At 39.2% G+C, this 17796-nt stretch overlaps 1 protein-coding gene and 3 long non-coding RNA genes across 8 annotated transcripts; 2 read left to right on the top strand and 2 right to left on the bottom strand.

Moving 5' to 3' along the window:
* Positions 1–18: 18 nt before the first annotated feature.
* On the top strand, positions 19–560 carry LOC124209612. The gene is made up of 3 exons (XR_006881000.1): positions 19–58; positions 282–432; positions 504–560. It is a non-coding gene; the product is annotated as an uncharacterized LOC124209612 (long non-coding RNA).
* Positions 561–1502: 942 nt separating this feature from the next.
* Positions 1503–5310, bottom strand: LOC124209610. Of its 3 annotated transcripts, XR_006880994.1 has the most exons (9): positions 4848–5310; positions 4677–4778; positions 4490–4600; positions 3498–4421; positions 3263–3440; positions 2817–2950; positions 2656–2735; positions 2469–2589; positions 1503–2062 (listed from the first exon to the last, which is right to left on the bottom strand). It is a non-coding gene; the product is annotated as an uncharacterized LOC124209610 (long non-coding RNA). The 3 variants fall into 3 exon arrangements; XR_006880995.1 differs by having other exon boundaries at positions 4677–5304; XR_006880996.1 differs by having other exon boundaries at positions 4685–5303.
* Positions 5311–7322: 2012 nt separating this feature from the next.
* On the bottom strand, positions 7323–9969 carry LOC124209611. 2 transcript variants are annotated; one of them, XR_006880997.1, is made up of 9 exons: positions 9567–9969; positions 9401–9481; positions 9079–9249; positions 8657–8993; positions 8493–8596; positions 8066–8404; positions 7849–7999; positions 7456–7785; positions 7323–7394 (listed from the first exon to the last, which is right to left on the bottom strand). It is a non-coding gene; the product is annotated as an uncharacterized LOC124209611 (long non-coding RNA). The 2 variants fall into 2 exon arrangements; XR_006880998.1 differs by lacking the exon at positions 7323–7394 and having other exon boundaries at positions 7407–7785.
* Positions 9970–10148: 179 nt separating this feature from the next.
* On the top strand, positions 10149–14979 carry LOC124209608 (proline dehydrogenase 1, mitochondrial-like). 2 transcript variants are annotated; one of them, XM_046607667.1, is made up of 13 exons: positions 10149–10870; positions 10969–11177; positions 12238–12275; positions 12347–12385; positions 12552–12689; positions 12773–12837; positions 12904–13097; positions 13165–13339; positions 13408–13518; positions 13590–13721; positions 13846–14042; positions 14136–14224; positions 14297–14979. In XM_046607667.1, the coding sequence occupies exons 1-13, from the start codon at positions 10523–10525 to the stop codon at positions 14500–14502; spliced, it is 1941 nt and encodes a 646-aa protein (XP_046463623.1). In that variant the 5' UTR covers positions 10149–10522; the 3' UTR covers positions 14503–14979. The 2 variants fall into 2 exon arrangements, with proteins under 2 accessions (XP_046463623.1, XP_046463622.1); XM_046607666.1 differs by having other exon boundaries at positions 10182–10870; positions 12525–12689.
* Positions 14980–17796: the final 2817 nt, after the last annotated feature.

Below are 17796 nucleotides of genomic sequence, written 5' to 3'. Positions count from 1 at the left end.
ACAAATCTCTCATTCCATCTTCTAGAGAACCTTGGCTAACTGTTTGGTGGTTTCAAGTGTAAGTTCACTTGTAATGTCACAGAACTTTCTTTGTTGTAGTCTAATATGTATTCAAAGTATTGATCTGCACTCACGTCTATGGTTATGAGACGATTTTCAACTGCAGTATACTGATTACTGTTTGATTATTCTTTTAGATAGTTTATTTTCATAGTTGTTGAGCACATTGATGACACAAATTATTAACAAGGTGACTTAATTTTCTTGTTTTTTATTTACAGGTTTGAAACTATAGGTTTCTAAATTTGCAAGACAGACTTTAAGAAAAGTCATGTTGAAGAAAAAGAGTCAACAAGGTACGCTACCTTGTTTGGTAACCTGTTGGCTGCTTCCCTTGAATCTCCCTTTTTACTTTCTTAAGCTTGATTTGAGGTATTGCTTTCTGTCGCTCAAATATTGCTGAAAATTATTCTCAAACTAATAAATGTTCATTGTGTCTACAGGGTAACTCCTTCGCTACTTATCATGGACTTCATCCATTGGTGATGCTATAATTCAAGAGAATGCTGTCATTCAAGACTGAAAAATTGTGTAGTTGTTAGATAAAACAAGTGCATTTCTGGGCTCCCTTCTTTTCTGTGGCCCCGTTTCCCTAACTAACCACTAACCAACGCCCGCCGGTGGTCACTCACCCGCTGTGAAACCAGGAGGAGGGGAGGGCTCTGGTCGAACGGGGACTTGGAAGGCGCATGATCCGATGAAAACTATTTGAGGGTCATGAGTCTAACCCGGAAGCCTAGTATGACTAATCGCTCCCCAGAAAAACTTGCCTCGCACTCTTCTCTCCTCTTCCATTTCCAGGTAATCTCCCTGGATCTACGCCGACACTGCATGTGCGAGTTTTAGCAAGCAATCCGCCACCCAATTTGACAAAAAGTGATAGTTTTTTTTCACGGAAATTGCGTCAGACGGTTGAAAAATTTCTAGTTCAACAATCTCATGTAGAAATTAGCATCTAGTCTACTGGTGCAAATTGCGATTCTTTAAGCTTGATTAATTTAGATGATGTGTTAAAAGCTATTGTGGGTAGCTAAAAAATTGAACTAATTCGCTTTTTCAGAATAGTTTGAAGAGAGATCACAAGAAAATCCAAAAACAACAAAGTGATCTAAAACCAAAATATTCAGAAAAAGTGGATTAGTTCAATTTTTTAGCTACCCACAATAGCTTTTAACACATCACCTAAATTAATCAAGCTTAATGAACCGGAATTCGCACCAGTAGACTAGATGCTAATTTTTACATGAGATTTTTGAACTAGAAATTTTTTTACCGTCTGACGCAATTTCCGTGAAAACAAACTATCACTTTTTGTCAAATTGGGTGGCGGATTGCTTACTAAAAAGCCTCGCACAGAAAAAATTGACTTGAACCGGACGCTCTGTTTAATGAATTGTTTATTTTGTATGTGTTCCAGAATTCCAGAATATAGTTTACACAAGTTATATACAATGGCGTTTTATTTATTACAATATAAATTTGATTATAGATATACAACAATTGTGTGAATTTGATGTTGGAGATTGTGGGGTTTTAGGATTGCATGTAAGTGGATGTGGGATTTGATGCTGGTGCTTATGGGGTTTGAGGAATGGATGTGTAAGTGGGGAAGGTATAGGATGACAGGAAGGTATAGGTTACCAACAGATTTTATCACCAAGTACTGCATATTCATTAAAAATATACCTCACTTCTTTTAGTAAATCATAACCAAATACCCCACCCCAACTTCCTCCTCATTCCCCCATGCTGGACATGTTTATTATTTGTTTGACATAAACCTCCCCGTTTTACTATTTTTTTTGTTCCTTCTCAATATATAAAGGTAAACTGCAAAGACACAAATAGCAATTAAACACAATATTGGATGTCACTTCTGTAGCACAAAACCAGCACCTTGGATGCACAAGGAACAGCAACTTGATGTAAATATCTTTCACCACCATAGGCTGCAACAACACGCCACATTGGACAGCAACACCACTGCTACGTAAACATGAACCTATAACCGAAGTAAAATTAATCTTCAGTTTCATTGGAAATGCTGTATGAAATTTTTAAATAATATGCTACATATCACTTCAAATATTCAACCCAAATATTATATGGCAACATTATCTTATACCTATCATGGAAACTTAAATTAATAAATTTACATGAAACTATATGACTGATTTAAATACAAATTCATTTAAACTTTAAAGGCAGTGGAACAAAATAACAAAACTTCTTTCAGAATCTGCCTTTCTTGCATACAACAAACTCCCCTTAAATAATCCATAACAGAAAACAACCCTGAAGGAAATAGCTGTTGACTTGACAAAATCCCAAAATGTTAAAACTAACCAATGAATGCAAAGCTTAATCACATTTTAATTGTAAAATGTTTAACTGGATAAGATTGTCACCTTTAAATAGTGTATGTGTTCATGATGTTCACAGCAAAGGTAAATGCAACTTCCATGCAGCCTGCACGATTTGATGGAAGCCCTAGATTGGATGGCTTAAGTTCCTTTTATTAAGAGGTACCTGCAATCAAACATTACAAATGTTATGATCCACATATATTTCAATCAGTTTAATTGTTAATTTTACCATTGTAAAAGCAGACTGTTACTCAGCTTCTCGACGTGATCGACAGCATGGTTTCCAAGTCTTTCAACATCAAAATTTGTCTACAAATAAAAAATGAAATTTAAACACTTTCAGGCCACTTTCACTGCACATGCAATAGAATTTAATCGAATCAATTATACCAAGAATAATAGCAAGCTCACGAACCGCCAAGGCGCCATAACCCGAACCAGCTAAAACCCATCGGCCATCACATTCTAAGAAATGCCTCACAAGTGTCAATTCAGCTAATTAAGCCAACATCAAAATTCAAAACCTAAAAAAAAAAAATAAAAAGGTCTAAAAATGGCGACTCTTTCTCTCAGAACCTCAGATTCAACTAACGAGCAATCCACCATTTTGAAAAATTTTCACTGACATTAAGGGGGAGTGGGCAGGGTTGCATGAATATAAAAAGATGGATAAAAAAAAATTATAAAAAACAAAAATATTTTCGGTTAATCAATTGGAAGTAACGAACGGGAGAAGCCCTCCGCATTTTTTTAATGGGTATTAATAGCGCAGATACGTGTGGTGTTAAAATTCGATGGTAAAAGTAAGTGCTACAAAGGATACTTCCAGTACTAACCTGACTATAATGTTTTGTTTTTAATTTCAGTTTAGGAAGTCTGAATATGAATGCGAACAATTTCACAACTTTGCTTATAATAACAGGTAATTTGCTCGGTATTACGAGGGAAAACGTGTAGTGGAAGAAATTAGAGCAGACCGAGCCTGGGCCAAACTTCTGTTTTTCTCATGTAATTCTAAAAATGTAAATTTTAATAAGAGAAACAAGCACGTAATTTGACATTATGACATACCAAACAAATCGGCAAGGATGAGTTCCTGTAATTGGGGCGGAAGAGACGATGGCTGCCAAAACTATCGATTTTCGCTCAAGGACCACCACAGAATTCCCCGATTCCAAGTCTTCTATGAAAACAAATTCGGGGATGAAGTCAAGTGCAAAATCTTCTCCAGTAGCACTGCCTGCCGATCTCGTGATCACAGATAAAACTTTCGACTTCTTCAGCGGACACGTGAGCGTATAGAGACTAATCAAAGTCGGCCAGTTTTTTTTCGGGCGAGTTCTCGTTGTACGGACAGTCCATCTCTTTACAGACTCTTCTATAGCGTAGGCCCAGAAGAAAGTTTCATTTTTCAGCAGGGATTAATGGAAGGCTTTTGACGGTCCAGCTTTGTTATCAAATTCTTAATCCAGATTCATCTGAATTAGCAGTCGGGATAAACCATTTTTGAAATCGTCTCTCGCCTGAGGTCCGTTTACGTAGTCGGCAATCTAATCCAGCAATTTGTGTTAGACTCGTGTTACGTGACATCAATGGGGTGATGCGTGATGCCATTAAATAGAAGGCCTGGATCTCTTGTTCTTCAGCAATCAGGGGATGATTGCAGCTTTATCAACGCCTTACATAGGCGGCATTTTCTTATATCGTCGTAGAGCGAGACCAATAACTCGCGGAAGGCGCCAATGAATGAGATCTCTAGTCCATTATTTACCCATTGGATTTGCGTGGCTCTGCTCTTTCTCAAATGTCTTGAATTTTCTTTATTCAAATCCTTTGAAATCCTTTTCAAACTTGGCTACCCAAGTTCAACAGTTGCTTGAAGTTACAAGTGTCAAGTTCTGTATCAATTTGATCTTGGCGGGACAACTCATCTTCAACTATTGTCACTGAATGTGAATGAAATCTTCTTTTTCTGGTTTAACAATAAATCTTTGGCTGCAAACAGAAATATTTCATGAATCCAGCTGGGGAAAAATATTTAACTTCAATCATAATTTTATTACTTGGTTTGGATGATGTAACGATCAATTTTCTTGAATCACATTATATACTGCTGATTGGTTTGGAACACCAATCTTGTATTTCATCTTTAGCCTGTATTCCACAAGCTCTTTCTTCATCCCATGTGATCATTAAAGAATTTTAGTAAGCATTGAGGACAATTTGAATGTGAAGGCTGGTAAATATTACCTTATTACCTAGTTAAATTTAAACTTTAGGATCTTCGTGTGTCCATGTCTGAACCAGATTCAAACTGCAATTTTATCACTTTTTACTTTCTTGCTACATTACCTAGACACAAATGTTTATTTTTTAAATGATTATTTGCCTTCTATTATCAACTCAGCGTGAATCACTCACTCTTCCCAATTGTTGTTGGAAGAAACCATACTAACAGACCAGATCAGACCAAACCACACCACAGCAGACGAAATGACGAATGCTGCGAACATGCGATCAATTTAAGTAGTATGACGTTACGAAACCAAAATACTTCAGATATGTGAAATATTATGATAATCAGGATTCAGATTCGAGATATGTGTCTTTCAAGATTTCAGAAAACAAAAAAACATAATAAAAAAAAGACTTAACAGCTCAGCGAAAAAAGTAAGCGCAGTAGTCGATATTGCCTCAATGTTCCCTCTGCTGGTTAATCAAACAACGAACATAAACGCCGATGAATCTTGAATAGCCTTGCCAGAATTTACCCCAAGAGGGAAAACGTGGGATGTTTACCAATTTCCACTTTTAATAACGGCTTTTATATTAATAATGATAAGCTAAAACCAAACTACAATAACAACTACCTAGATGGTTACCAATTATCTACTGTAATAAAACTAAACCACAGACTAAAACCCTAAACAAACTAAACTAAAACTAAACTAAAGCTAAATTAAAACTAAATTAAACTTAGCTAAAACACTTATCCACCGTCTAGAACACTAAAAAACTAAACTAAACTAAAACTAAATATATTAAACTAAAACTACAGCTAAAATAAAACTAGACCAGCAAAACTAAATTTTTACCTTGGATAACCAAAAGAGTGATGCGAATGGAAAATAGGATTATGATACGGGAGTACTACTGTTTCTAGACCATAATGATATACCGTAATTGTGAAGGTAAGGTTATATTGGAGAGGGAATAAACAACAAATCCATACTTACACACACACACATTTAACACGATAAAACACTCACACAACCTTAGGCAAGAAAAAATTATACCGTACCATTTAAAGATCTTCGAAGTCCTTTGCTGCGGCGGAGACGATCTTGTAGTGGCGGCGGCGATCCTCCTTTGTCCTGGGTCCCATCTAAAGTACATAAAAAAAAATATGGTTAGACACTTAGAATAAAACAATATACCTGACATCCATTGGCGAAGGTCCTAGCGTGCGGCGATCTTGAAGCGGCTCCGGTGGTGGTGGCGGCGGCGGCGGCGATCCTCTCCAGTCTAAAGAAAATAAAAAAACATTAATAAAAGAAGTTTGAGGCATTTAAAATCAAATGAAATTTACCTTCGACCCGTGGGCCAGGGTCCTATCTTGAAGCGACGATCTTGTAGTGGCGGCGGCTATCCTCCTTGGTCCTGGGTCCCATCTAGAGTACATAAAAAAAAGTATGGTTAGACACTTAGAATAAAACAATATACCTGACGTCCATTGGCGAAGGTCCTAGCGTGCGGCGATCTTGAAGCGGCTCCGGTGGTGGTGGTGGCGGCGGCGTCGGTGGCGGCGGCGATCCTCTCCAGTCTAAAGAAAATCCCCAAACATTATTAAAAGAAGTTTGAGGCATTTAAAACCAAATTAAATTTACCTTCGACCCGTGGGCCAGGGTCCTATCTTGTAGTGGCGGCGGCGATCCTCTCCGGTCCATGATCCTAATTACATCAACGACAAATGATGGATAAACTTTATAGTTTTTTTAAACCACAATCAATTAAGCAAATATAGAAAATATACAGCTAAAACATTCAATTTAGATTCCAATTTCCTAAAAGAAAAAGGGTTATTAGTTGACACGTTATGGTTGGGGATTGCTAAAGACGAATTTTCTACACCACAGAGGCAACAAAGTAAATTGAACTAACTCTATCGTGAACTTAAACCTTAACTTAGCTTAACCTACAATAGTCTTAGCTTAGCTTAACGGCTTAACCTACAATATCCTTAACTTATGCTTAACTTTAACCTTATCTAGATTGGCTTACTGTAATTAAGTAGCTACTGGTGAGGACAACAAAGAAGGTGAATCAATCTACGAACACTACAAGACTATTACAGTGCAGATGCAATTGTGCTGATATAGTGATGAGATTGTAAAACGAAATCTACGACCATCAACGACACAAAACACTACAGAGAAACCACGACAAATTGTGCAGGCAATGCATAAAACGAAATTAATCCAAGTGCAAAGGCGTGAAGATGCAAAACTACTGCAGCAAACTAGAGACAAGTGCACCCCGTGCGAATACGTGGACTACTGAGCATTTTTGGGCCCCTAGAATGCCCACCGGCACGTCGAATCCCCACAGCAACAACGCTGGAGGTATTTTTAAGTATTCGAGGTCAGATGAAAAAAGAGCAAATTGAATAAGGGAGGAGTATCCTTTATTGACCCAATTTGAACTCACCATCGTTTGGTAGCGAACAGCCTTGACAGTTATTTTGTCTCTCTTCCCCTTTAATCCTTGTGAAGACGGTGGCTTGACAACATCATCTCACAACTATGCAAGTTAACTCATTTAAGTAAGTGGTAGTGCTAATTTCAAATTTTGCTTCGTGCATGCGGAGGGGGGGGGGATCTAATTCCAAAATCATGTCAATCATTCAATCATCATCATCACCTTGTTAGGTTATTTTGAGATAGCGTAGATAATACACCCGGCTTATTCCTTATCACAAAATATAAAGACAGTTTTTTATTAGCTTGAAAATTTACACAAATACAATTACCTAGAATACGGTCACTAGACATTTTCCAACAATATGATTTGTTTTCTCTTTGTTTGATGTTTTCTCTTGGAGGTTTGCCCTATGTGGCTAATTCAGCTTGACCTGTCCCAGGGTTATCGTCCACCAACGTTGCGGCTCAAAAAGTCCTGTGAAAGATCCGGTTGACATGTAACTGAACCATGTCGATTCACTGGGATGTTCTTCTTAGAGAGTCATGGAAAAGAGGACAGGACGTGACTGCTAGACCATCCTTGTTTGGGTAACGTCCAGCATCAGCTAACCTCCTGTTTTTTATCTTCGACAATTTTGACAGGGTTCTCCTAGCCCTAACTACATGGTAAAATATAAAAATTTCATTAAAAAACGAGACTCTAATGTACTGCTATGTATTACTTTCGACATGTTCAATTCCCTTCATTTAGGTATGTTGTAGGCACGTTGCTGCCTCGCAACTTGACGAGCCCAAATGATGAACCCTGAACCGTAAGTCAAGTGAAGATCTCTTATTTGACTCATCCGGCATACTACTGGTCGGATTTTCCGCCTATCGCGATATAACAGTATACTTAAGATTTTTAAGAAAATGAAAACAAGTTAAAATTCTTCATACCATGAATTTTCGTGCAAAGTATCCATCTCTTCCTATACATAATTGGTATTCACAAATGGCGCCACGAATGAAAGGGTGAACAACGTTCGTATCTGAATTTAGAGAAGACAGAATGACATTTTGGTCCTTTCGATTACGTATCTTTCCGGCCTTGGATTACCGATCCTTCTACATGAATTCAGCGGAATTTTGGACCCCCAAATGGTGGGAGTGAGTTGCTCCTGGACAAGGTGTGTGAGATATTACGCCGAGTCATCCGAGAGAACCGACATCTTCTTCAGCCAAATGAATGATTCGGTCCACGATCTAAACTCTGCAACATGTAATCGAATTCCATATCTGTCCGTTTCGAAATAAGCAGCAAAATTGAATGAGAGAATAAAAATTAAAAAGAGAATAAGTTCCGATAGGTAGTATTTGAATTCACCTATTTCCATGGAAAAATCACAAGAAGTTTCCTGCTGCGACTCAATTTGTTCAGCTAGATTAACTGGGGGCGAACTAAGACCAATCTACTAAAGACTCAATCTCCTGTAAAACACAACAATGTTAAATAAATTTAAACCACAAATAGTCCGATTGAAATTTTACCCTGTAGGATATCTGTGTTCCTTCTGGCAACTAATCGCGGTGATGTTGAGACTCCGATGCAACGCAGTCGACCAAAGAAATAATTGGCGTATAGGCGACACTAAACTGGCAAGTAATTTCGCGATCCAAGGACCACTCGGCAGCTGCTGTTGATTTGGAGATAACTTTTAAGATAGGGCCGCTGATGCTGATCCCTGTCGCCGCTTCACTCAAGGGCATCAGAATGTCAGATTGATGCACGATTTGAATATGGGCGGTCAATCGACGAAATTTAGCATCGTCCACCTTTTATTTCTATTATTTCTCTACTGTAATTGCAAAAGCAGTGATTCTCCATCTAATTTATGATTTGGAAACAATACTTGGGTTTTAAGGAAATTTTGAATGTGCATGATGGCTGGTTTATCTTCTTGTTGGTTTACCTCAACTACTGGTATCAACGCCTTGATGATATGGAATATTTCAAGTTGTCCTTTCTGATTTTAACTCAGCTTGACAACTGGTAATTGCGCTGAAGTAGTTTTTTATTTCATAAAAGACTTGGTCTCAAAGCTCAGTTAGTCATTGGGTCCGTTGTTGAAAGGGTACCAGCTCTAAAAAACAGTAAATTGGAATTATGGTCTAATAAATATTCCGAGCCAATTTTGTATTCTTGTCTAAAATTGAGAATGAAAAGGTTTGTGTCAAAAGTTTCGGTGTGTAAACTGAACTACCATACCAATGTTTGTGCGCATCTTTTCCTACTTATTTATGTAGCAGCTTCACTGCTGTCTCATTGCCTGTTGATGTCTTTCAGTTTGAGAAATGAGTAAATGACATACAAACCTACAAAAAAGATAAATTTAGCTTTACAGAAAGGTAATGAAACAACATTCAATTTGAGTTGCCATGTTCAACTTGCTGTTATTACTCAAAAATTGTTGATGCACTCTGTACTATGACAGCTTTTTTGTTTCTTCTCTATTTTAAATATTCTAAATAAAAAATATTTCACTAACAGTCATAAGAAAATCAAAGCAATCTCACTTTTCTATATTTCGACCATTAACAGAGCAATACACCGCCGACAAAACAGTGAAACGTGAGGTGAAAGCTAGCCACGAGGAACGCAGACGACAAAAGATCACAGCATGATTTAATAAAGCAGTACAAAATTCCTCTACTAGGTGTCTGAAAACAACGACAGAAGACAAAGAACTATGGCGCGCCGAATCCATCACAAAAAAAAAATAAAATAAAAAAAAAACCATTTCACTTCATTTATATAAGGATTTTGTAGTGAAACGCCAAGGAAATGAGAAATACCAGCACAGTGAATTGTGAGTAGTGTTCTTGTGAGAAAAAAAAATTTTTAGGGGTAGTTTCCAAATTTGACCGCTAGATGGTGGTGGCGTTTTTTTTCTTTTTTTTTCTTTTCTTTTTTTTTGTGATGGATTCGGTGCGCCATACTCCCGCCATCTAGGGAAAGTTATTAGAACTCGAACAATAGTCAAATCATCTTTTTATAAGCAAAATAGATTCTTTCGATAATGGGAATAGATTCAATGAGAAGGGGAATATATCAGCTTTCACGGAATATCTTTTACTTTGAGATTTGTCAACAGTGAAGGGCCATAATTATTACGTAAGCCGTGTGTTGACGGCCATGAAGTGACGCTGATGTCGTAGCCTTAGACACATCACGTCGTGTGCATATGCCGGAGAGTGTACACTGTACAGCTAGGTATATATATTTCGGCTGTCGAAGTCAGATCCGAGCGCAGTTTAATGTGGTGTTTTGTAGAGTGTGGTCAAACCCAAAATCACTACTTGAAGTAGAAGCCATTTCCTTATTATTTTCCTTTCCAAACATTTGTCATATTTGTGATGTATTCCGCCATGAACCGGTCGTGTGTCCAGTGGGCTCGCGTTCAATTTCTCCACAACACTCGATTGCCAGGTCGGCCACAAGTACTTCCGATCGGAACTCGGGGCCTGGCAAGTCCACCACCAGCCCTAAGTATGGGCATTAACAAACGACAATCGGACATCAACAATGACAGCAAAACAGCAGCTGTTCCATCTGTTAGCTCATCAGGACGACGAGATCCACTCGATTTGTCCTTTGACAACGCCGAAGCGGCTTTCCGCAGTAAAACTACTTTACAGGTCCTTCGAGCCTACTTGGTGTTTACCCTCTGCTCCTCCAACTATTTGGTCGAAAATAACATGAAGGTAATTGTCAATTATATATTCGCAGTTTAGTCGTTTCTATTTTCGTCTGGTTCATCGTTGAAGTTAATATCATTCTGTCTTATTTTGAATTACTGTAGCTAATGAAAATAGGCAAAAAGTTGCTTGGCAAACGACTTTTCAAATCACTGATGAAAGCCACATTCTACGGCCAATTCGTCGCTGGCGAGAATCAAACCGATATCATGCCCACTATTCAACGGATGCGTTCCTTCGGAGTCAAATCTATTTTGGACTATTCCGCCGAGGAGGACATCAGTGCAGAGGAGGCCGCCGAAAAGGAAATGGCGTAAGTTTATCTACACAAATTGTTGTATAACTATATAATTTAGAGTTATTCCGGTATCCGCTTATTTCTTTCGTTTACCGGTTTATGTGGTACGGGCGACAATTTCTTTTTTGTTGTTGTTGTTTGGTCTGGTGTGGTCCGTGATCACGCCATTTCCAGTTTGGTACGCACCGAATGACGCAAAAGAGTGCAGTGAAGCAGGGCTTCTTCCTACCCCCCTCCGAAACAATTCTTTATTTAAAAAAGAATAAAATAAAAACTTAACTTTCTAATAATAGTTGCTAGTTCGTTGCCAAGGCGGGCCTCCGAAAAAAAGCCGTACGCAACGTAAATATTCTAGTAGATTCCAGATTTATTATTTTCACGTCAGATGTGGTCAGATGCTTGGCTGATGACTACAGTTATGGGACGTGAGGAGACATGTTCGATCGAGAATAAATATCTCGTGTGATTTATTTTCCAAAATGAATTTGTAAACTGCTCACATCCGGATGAGAGACTCTCTGCTCCTATTGTGTTGATGCACTTTGCTCGGATCTCTTGTCGTCAACAGTTAATAATTCCAGATAGAATGAACTTGGCACAGATACACTAATGTGAGCCAAGGTCGACGGTAGGCGGTAGCCAATTTTCTTTTTTCTTGTAGGGGATTTTGTATTCACGAGGAAATTATTGGCAACAGACGACTTTTTCTTCTTTCAAATAGATGACCTCAATCATCCGCGATTATCTTAATTCGAGAATCTCGTCACGTCAAAGCCTAAAATGAAATGGTTAAAACATTCTGAAATTTAGCTTAGACTTCAAGTTCGTATAGGGTTGTGTTTTCATCACGTGATAGAAGAGGAGAATATCAATTAACCGTTAAAGTGAAAGCAGATTTAGCCTAGACGTGCTGTACAAATTTAGAGAAATGTAGTCACGAGTCGTTATACAACCGCGGAGTTGAGACGAAAATATTGAATCAGATGATCCCATCGGATTTTATAGCCATGTGTAGCCTTCACCTATAATTCCCACAGACAGTTTGATATTTGTTTTGTTTTCTCGTTATTTCTAGATCTTGCGTGTCAACCACAGTAGCCCCCGATCCAGCCGGTAAGAATTAAATTATTTCATTAATTTGGTTCATTCCAGTAATTTGTTTCTTCTTCTTATTTCCCGAAAAGTAATTAAAGTCGATCCTGCCATCAACACTCCAGAAGCAGGTATTACATATACAATTCTAGTCGCTTGCCTTGTTTAGTTTAGACGCATTGCTTGTTATTGAATTGAAATTTTGCTTGGCTTCATTAACAACTGCAAGTTTTATTTGAACTAACGGCAGTTTCCAACTGTGTCCATCAGCTTCGTTCTTTTTCCCCCTGGATACAGATAAGAGATATCACGCCCATCGAGAGTTTGCTGATCGTCGCCAGAACGTTAACTCGGCCCGGACATATTTTTATCTCAATGAAGCACAGTGCGAAAAGAATGTCGACATTTTCCTGCGCTGCATTGAAGCCGTTTCTGGTAAATGATTAAGGAATTTTTAGAAACTTTTATCTAGTCATTTTTAAATTGATACAAATTTCTGTTTTGTAATTTTTTTCCAGGCACCACCAAGAGCACGGGCTTTGCGGCCATTAAAATGACTGCCTTGGGTCGACCACAATTATTAGTAAGACTATTGTAATAAGCGAATAAATAATTGAATCAATAACGTTTTGATTTTTAAATCAATCAGCTCCAGTTGTCCGAAGTGATTGCCCGCAGTCGTCGCTACTTCACCGAAGTGACTGGCCTCTCTGCCGACAACAACATTCTGCAACAGCACGCATCGCCGGCCATCTTCGAGAAGCGATTCGAAAAGGCCGATATCCTCACCGACAATCCGGCTGTCAAGAAATGGCTTCAACAAATGACCTACGATCAAAAAGGGTATCATTTACATATTATTGACTTTCTCCTATATATAGTACCTATTAAACATTCAAATATTTGTCAGGTTGATTCATTTGTTTTCTTGGAGCGGATTGATCGACGCCAATATCCTGTTGAACGATTTCTTCAAAGTGCCTAACCTTCAAACTGGAAGGATGGAGCCTCTGATAACAGCCCTGTCCCCCGAGGAGGAAGAGATGGCCTGCAACATGCTCCGACGATTGAACACCATTTTCTCGGTTAGATAAGAATTCTATCCCCCCTTGAAAACTGTTTTGTTCAATCTATTGTCTCTGCTGACACACAGGCGGCACGTGATATGGACGTCCGAGTGATGGTCGACGCCGAGCAGTCTTATTTCCAACCGGCCATATCCCGTCTGACGATGGAGCTGATGCGCAAGTACAACAAGGAAAAGGTTGTGACAAATCAATTGTCGTTGTCTTGGTGAATGAATTAATCAAAATTTGACAACTATTGGGTGAGCAGGCCATCGTCTTCAACACGTATCAGTGTTACCTGAAGGAAACTTACAACAATATCGTCCTGGATCTGGAGCAGGCCAACCGGCAGAACTTTTATTTCGGCGCCAAACTTGTTCGCGGAGCTTACATGGAGCAAGTATAGTACCTATATAGTAAATAACAATAAAGTAGCGCAGCATTGCATCCAAGTTACATTGCCTCTTTAAGAGATCTCTCCGGCGGGGGCTTTTTTTGCCTTCTAACTTTACAACTCTAATTAGGAGCGAGCTCGAGCCACGGCGCTAGGCTACCAGGACCCCATCAACCCCACCTACGAAGCGACGACGGCCATGTACGAGAAGACTTTGCTCGAGTGCCTGACGCGCATCAAAGACATGAAAACCAGGACTAATGAGAGACGCATAGGAGCCATGGTCGCCAGTCACAACGAGGACACCGTTCGTTTCGCAATCAAAAAGTATAATCAATTCATTCGACACTCCTTTTACCTAACTGTTTCTTACCTTTTTAATGTTTAAATTGCCTTTGTTGTAACACCCCCCCCACGCAGGATGGAAGAATTGGGCATTTCTCCCGAGGACAAGGTTATCTGCTTTGGCCAATTACTGGGAATGTGCGACCAAATTTCATTTCCTCTCGGTTGGCTATTTCTTTTTCTTTTCTTTTAAATCGATTAATTGAATATCTTTTTGTTTCTTTTTGATTGAAAAGGACAAAGCGGTTATTCGGTGTACAAATACGTTCCTTACGGGCCGGTGGATGAAGTTCTGCCTTATCTCTCGCGGAGAGCCCAGGAGAACCGAGGCATCCTCACCAAAATCAAGAAGGAGAAAAGGCTATTAGTCACCGAGCTGAAACGTCGACTGGTCAAGGGCCAGCTCTTTTCCACACCCAAAGGCGACTATGTTCCAATCTGAAACGAAGACAAACGGCTCATTTCAAAGAAAGACGTCGTGGTTTTTAAGTAGCCTCCATCTGGGCAACGTCCATTTGGGTGGATACATTTTAAATCGTGAAAACAGAATGTACAGTATATTATAATATGTATATTTGGGGATTCAATTTGAATATAGCGTCCCTCCTCCCGTCTTCCCCCGCAAATCTGCCAACGCTTTTCTCGATTCAAGACGATCGTGCGATTGCCGTTTCTGTAGAAAACTGTGCGTGTTTTTAATTACCTGTTTTTATTCATTATCTCCTCCGATTCGGTGCACCCGCTATACCAAACTTGTATTCTACGTAGTCTAACTGAAAGAACACACAAAAAAAGGGGGGATAGCGTCGCCGAATATTCTAAAAACAAAACAAACGTGTGATATATTAATGGAAAGTCTATTTTAAAACAACGTTGATATCCACTTGCCAACGAAATACACTTTCTTTTCCCGACTGGACATCGCCCATCTCAACTTTTGGCCTCGATAACACACTCACACATATTTGAATTCATATTCGTACTCTCGGAATGTGTGTCCGAAAAAGAATTGAATTTTCAGAAATTTAAAGAAAAAGAGAAAACTTGGTTTTCACCTGCCATCAAACTCTGAAAGCCGTTTGTCACTGTCATTTTTTCGCCGAATTATTTATGAGGACTGGCACATCAATAATTCATTTCTGCCGTCGGTTCGCACATCACGCGCATTACATTTTCATCCGTGTAGGTTAATATCATTCCTTTTTCACTTTTCTGCTCGTCGTGCTCCGAGATAAATGATTAGCAATCAGTTCCATCCACAATTTGAGCCTCTTGCGTAATATGCCCAGTAACATAAAGATGTCATTTGGACAGCGGAGTCTGCGAAATTTCAAACGTCACAAATGAATAATTCGTAGGTTTGGCTTATTCCTCGGCTGATTATTATAGTGCGACGTTTGCACTAGCGCTCCTGTGTGTATAAAGGTGCAACGGGGAAATACAAGGTTGAAATATTGCAGCAACCAGTTAATGGATATATATGCCGTCAGGGTTGCAGCTCGGGAACACAACAGCACAGCTCATTTACACATAATAAGAGCTAGCGCAACAACCAGAAAAATTGTAGACGATCAATCCGGGGTGCGTGCAAATCGATCGCTATAGAAATAAATATGGTAGAACCTCGAATTTGTTTGAGCAACATTTTTTTTTATTGAAAACATATATATTTCATATTGTCAAATGTCCTGTAAGCCATGACGGACTTGGGTTGGCGAATCAAATCAATCCTTGTCTAATAAGTAAGCTCGTCGCTAATAGTCTTATTTTCTGGAGCTCATCCTATTCAATAATTCAGAGTCTAAATACATGTATCTACGAGGGAGGCTATACGTAATGTGTAAGCGATACTTTGCATTATAGTAGATGGCCCCCATGTTGAGACTGCTGCCGCCGCTGATACACACAGTCTTTATTTCAATTTCCCGCCGCTAATGATGTGCTGCTGCTGCTAGCGCTGGGGGAGCGCGGGCGACGCAATCGCGGTTCAGTTAATCTTGGCTTGGCATGTAAGAGAGCACATCCGCCTCTTGTCGGCATGAAGAAATCGATCATCGATCCATGATGAGATGGAATGATCATTTCCCTGTCTCCCTTCTTCTTTCTTTTCTTTCTTTTTGGTTGGCTCCTGTTTTGATTATTATATCTTCCCAGCACGATCAATGATATCAAGGCCTTTATCTTCTTATTTCTCATTCGCTAAATTGTCGAGATATTGCTGCCGTATTTCTTCTCCCATTTCGTTCCTGTTAGTCATTCCCAGGGACTGTATTACATACATCCAGCCCGGAATTTTATCCGGGACAATAAAGATCGGATTGTAGCAAAGAATATAATTTGTTATTAATAACACACCGTTGACGTAACCTTTGATGATGATATTGATATTACGCATATACCGTAGGATAGTCATCGAGTCGAGAATTTAATGAATGGACTGAGCGCCGGAAGCAAATCAGTTTCTATTTAGCCAAAATGGTAATCAACTGATAGCGGAATGTCTTTACAGCTGATGATATATTTATTTTTCCATGTGATTTGAGTTGGCTGCTGAATAATAACAAACCAAAAAAAAAGACACTATTAATAATCATAGCCGCTTTTCCGGGACTTGGAACGGAATGAAAAATTAATTTCACATCAGGGAGACGTGAATTTAGATCAAGTGATGAATGCCAAAGATTACAATCCTACTACTACCTGCGTTACATACATGTCTGAATAGTCGACATTTGCTTCAGTTTCTGTAATGAGGATATTCGTCATCGCTCGAGCGAAAAAGGCGCTGACAACTCTCGCCAACGTATTGGCCACTTAAATATCAATTTGGCGAGTCGAAAATTGAATGGGTGGAGTCAGCACAGAGTGAAAGCGCCAAAAGAGAGAGAGAGCTCACAATAAATAAATGGCTGAAATCAAATCACTAACAAACTGCTGACATGTACACGCCAGCAACGTTTCGTCTAGCTTTATTACTGTAATCAGAAATGCATTGCCGCTCAGGATTGCACACGTCTAATATCTCCACCAGCACAGTAAAAAAATCCCTTGATTAAATTCTTAAAAATGCCACAGTTTGATCGATACTTTACAATCAACTTTGTATGTAAGGCAAGAAGTTCACCGCATCGCACATCCATTGCGCGACTCATTTTTCACCATCAGCATTTTCGATGGTGATGTCGCTGGATACAAGAAGACGGGCATTGTATGTGTTGTTGTGCAGGGGTGTAGTACATATAGCGCCGGATGAGATTCCCATCCGCCCCAAAAAAGCGGAATCACGCGGGACAAGAGAAAATAAAAAAAGAAATACGAAGTTTCTGTCGCGAAATACATAAGAAAGTATTACGCCATATAGCAGTCTTTCTCTATAATAAACTAAATAGAAAACTATGCAGCCATAAATGTAGACACACATCAACTTGTTCATCCGGCAGTGCTGCAGCTGCTATATAGCTTGCTATATTATATAGCCAGACAATGTCACCGGAAACCCCCCGGAAAAGTAAAAAACGAATGGATACATGTAAGCCTTCTCGCGTCTTTTTCATCTCCCAATACACACATAGAAATATATGTGTGTGTGTTTGTTGGTCTATACGTCTTGCTGGATAGCTGCTAGCTATATGGGATCTTGTTGCCGCGTCTACATGCAGACAGCGAAAAATATAATACAAGCGTCGGCATTGTTGTGAGACTCGACGTCGGAGAATTATTGTGTTTTTACCAGCTC

Source organism: Daphnia pulex, chromosome 12, assembly GCF_021134715.1.
Source record: "Daphnia pulex isolate KAP4 chromosome 12, ASM2113471v1".
Classification (NCBI taxonomy): domain Eukaryota; kingdom Metazoa; phylum Arthropoda; class Branchiopoda; order Diplostraca; family Daphniidae; genus Daphnia; species Daphnia pulex.
Note: the sequence above shows the minus strand (reverse complement) of the source record. Positions and strands in the feature narration are given on the sequence as shown.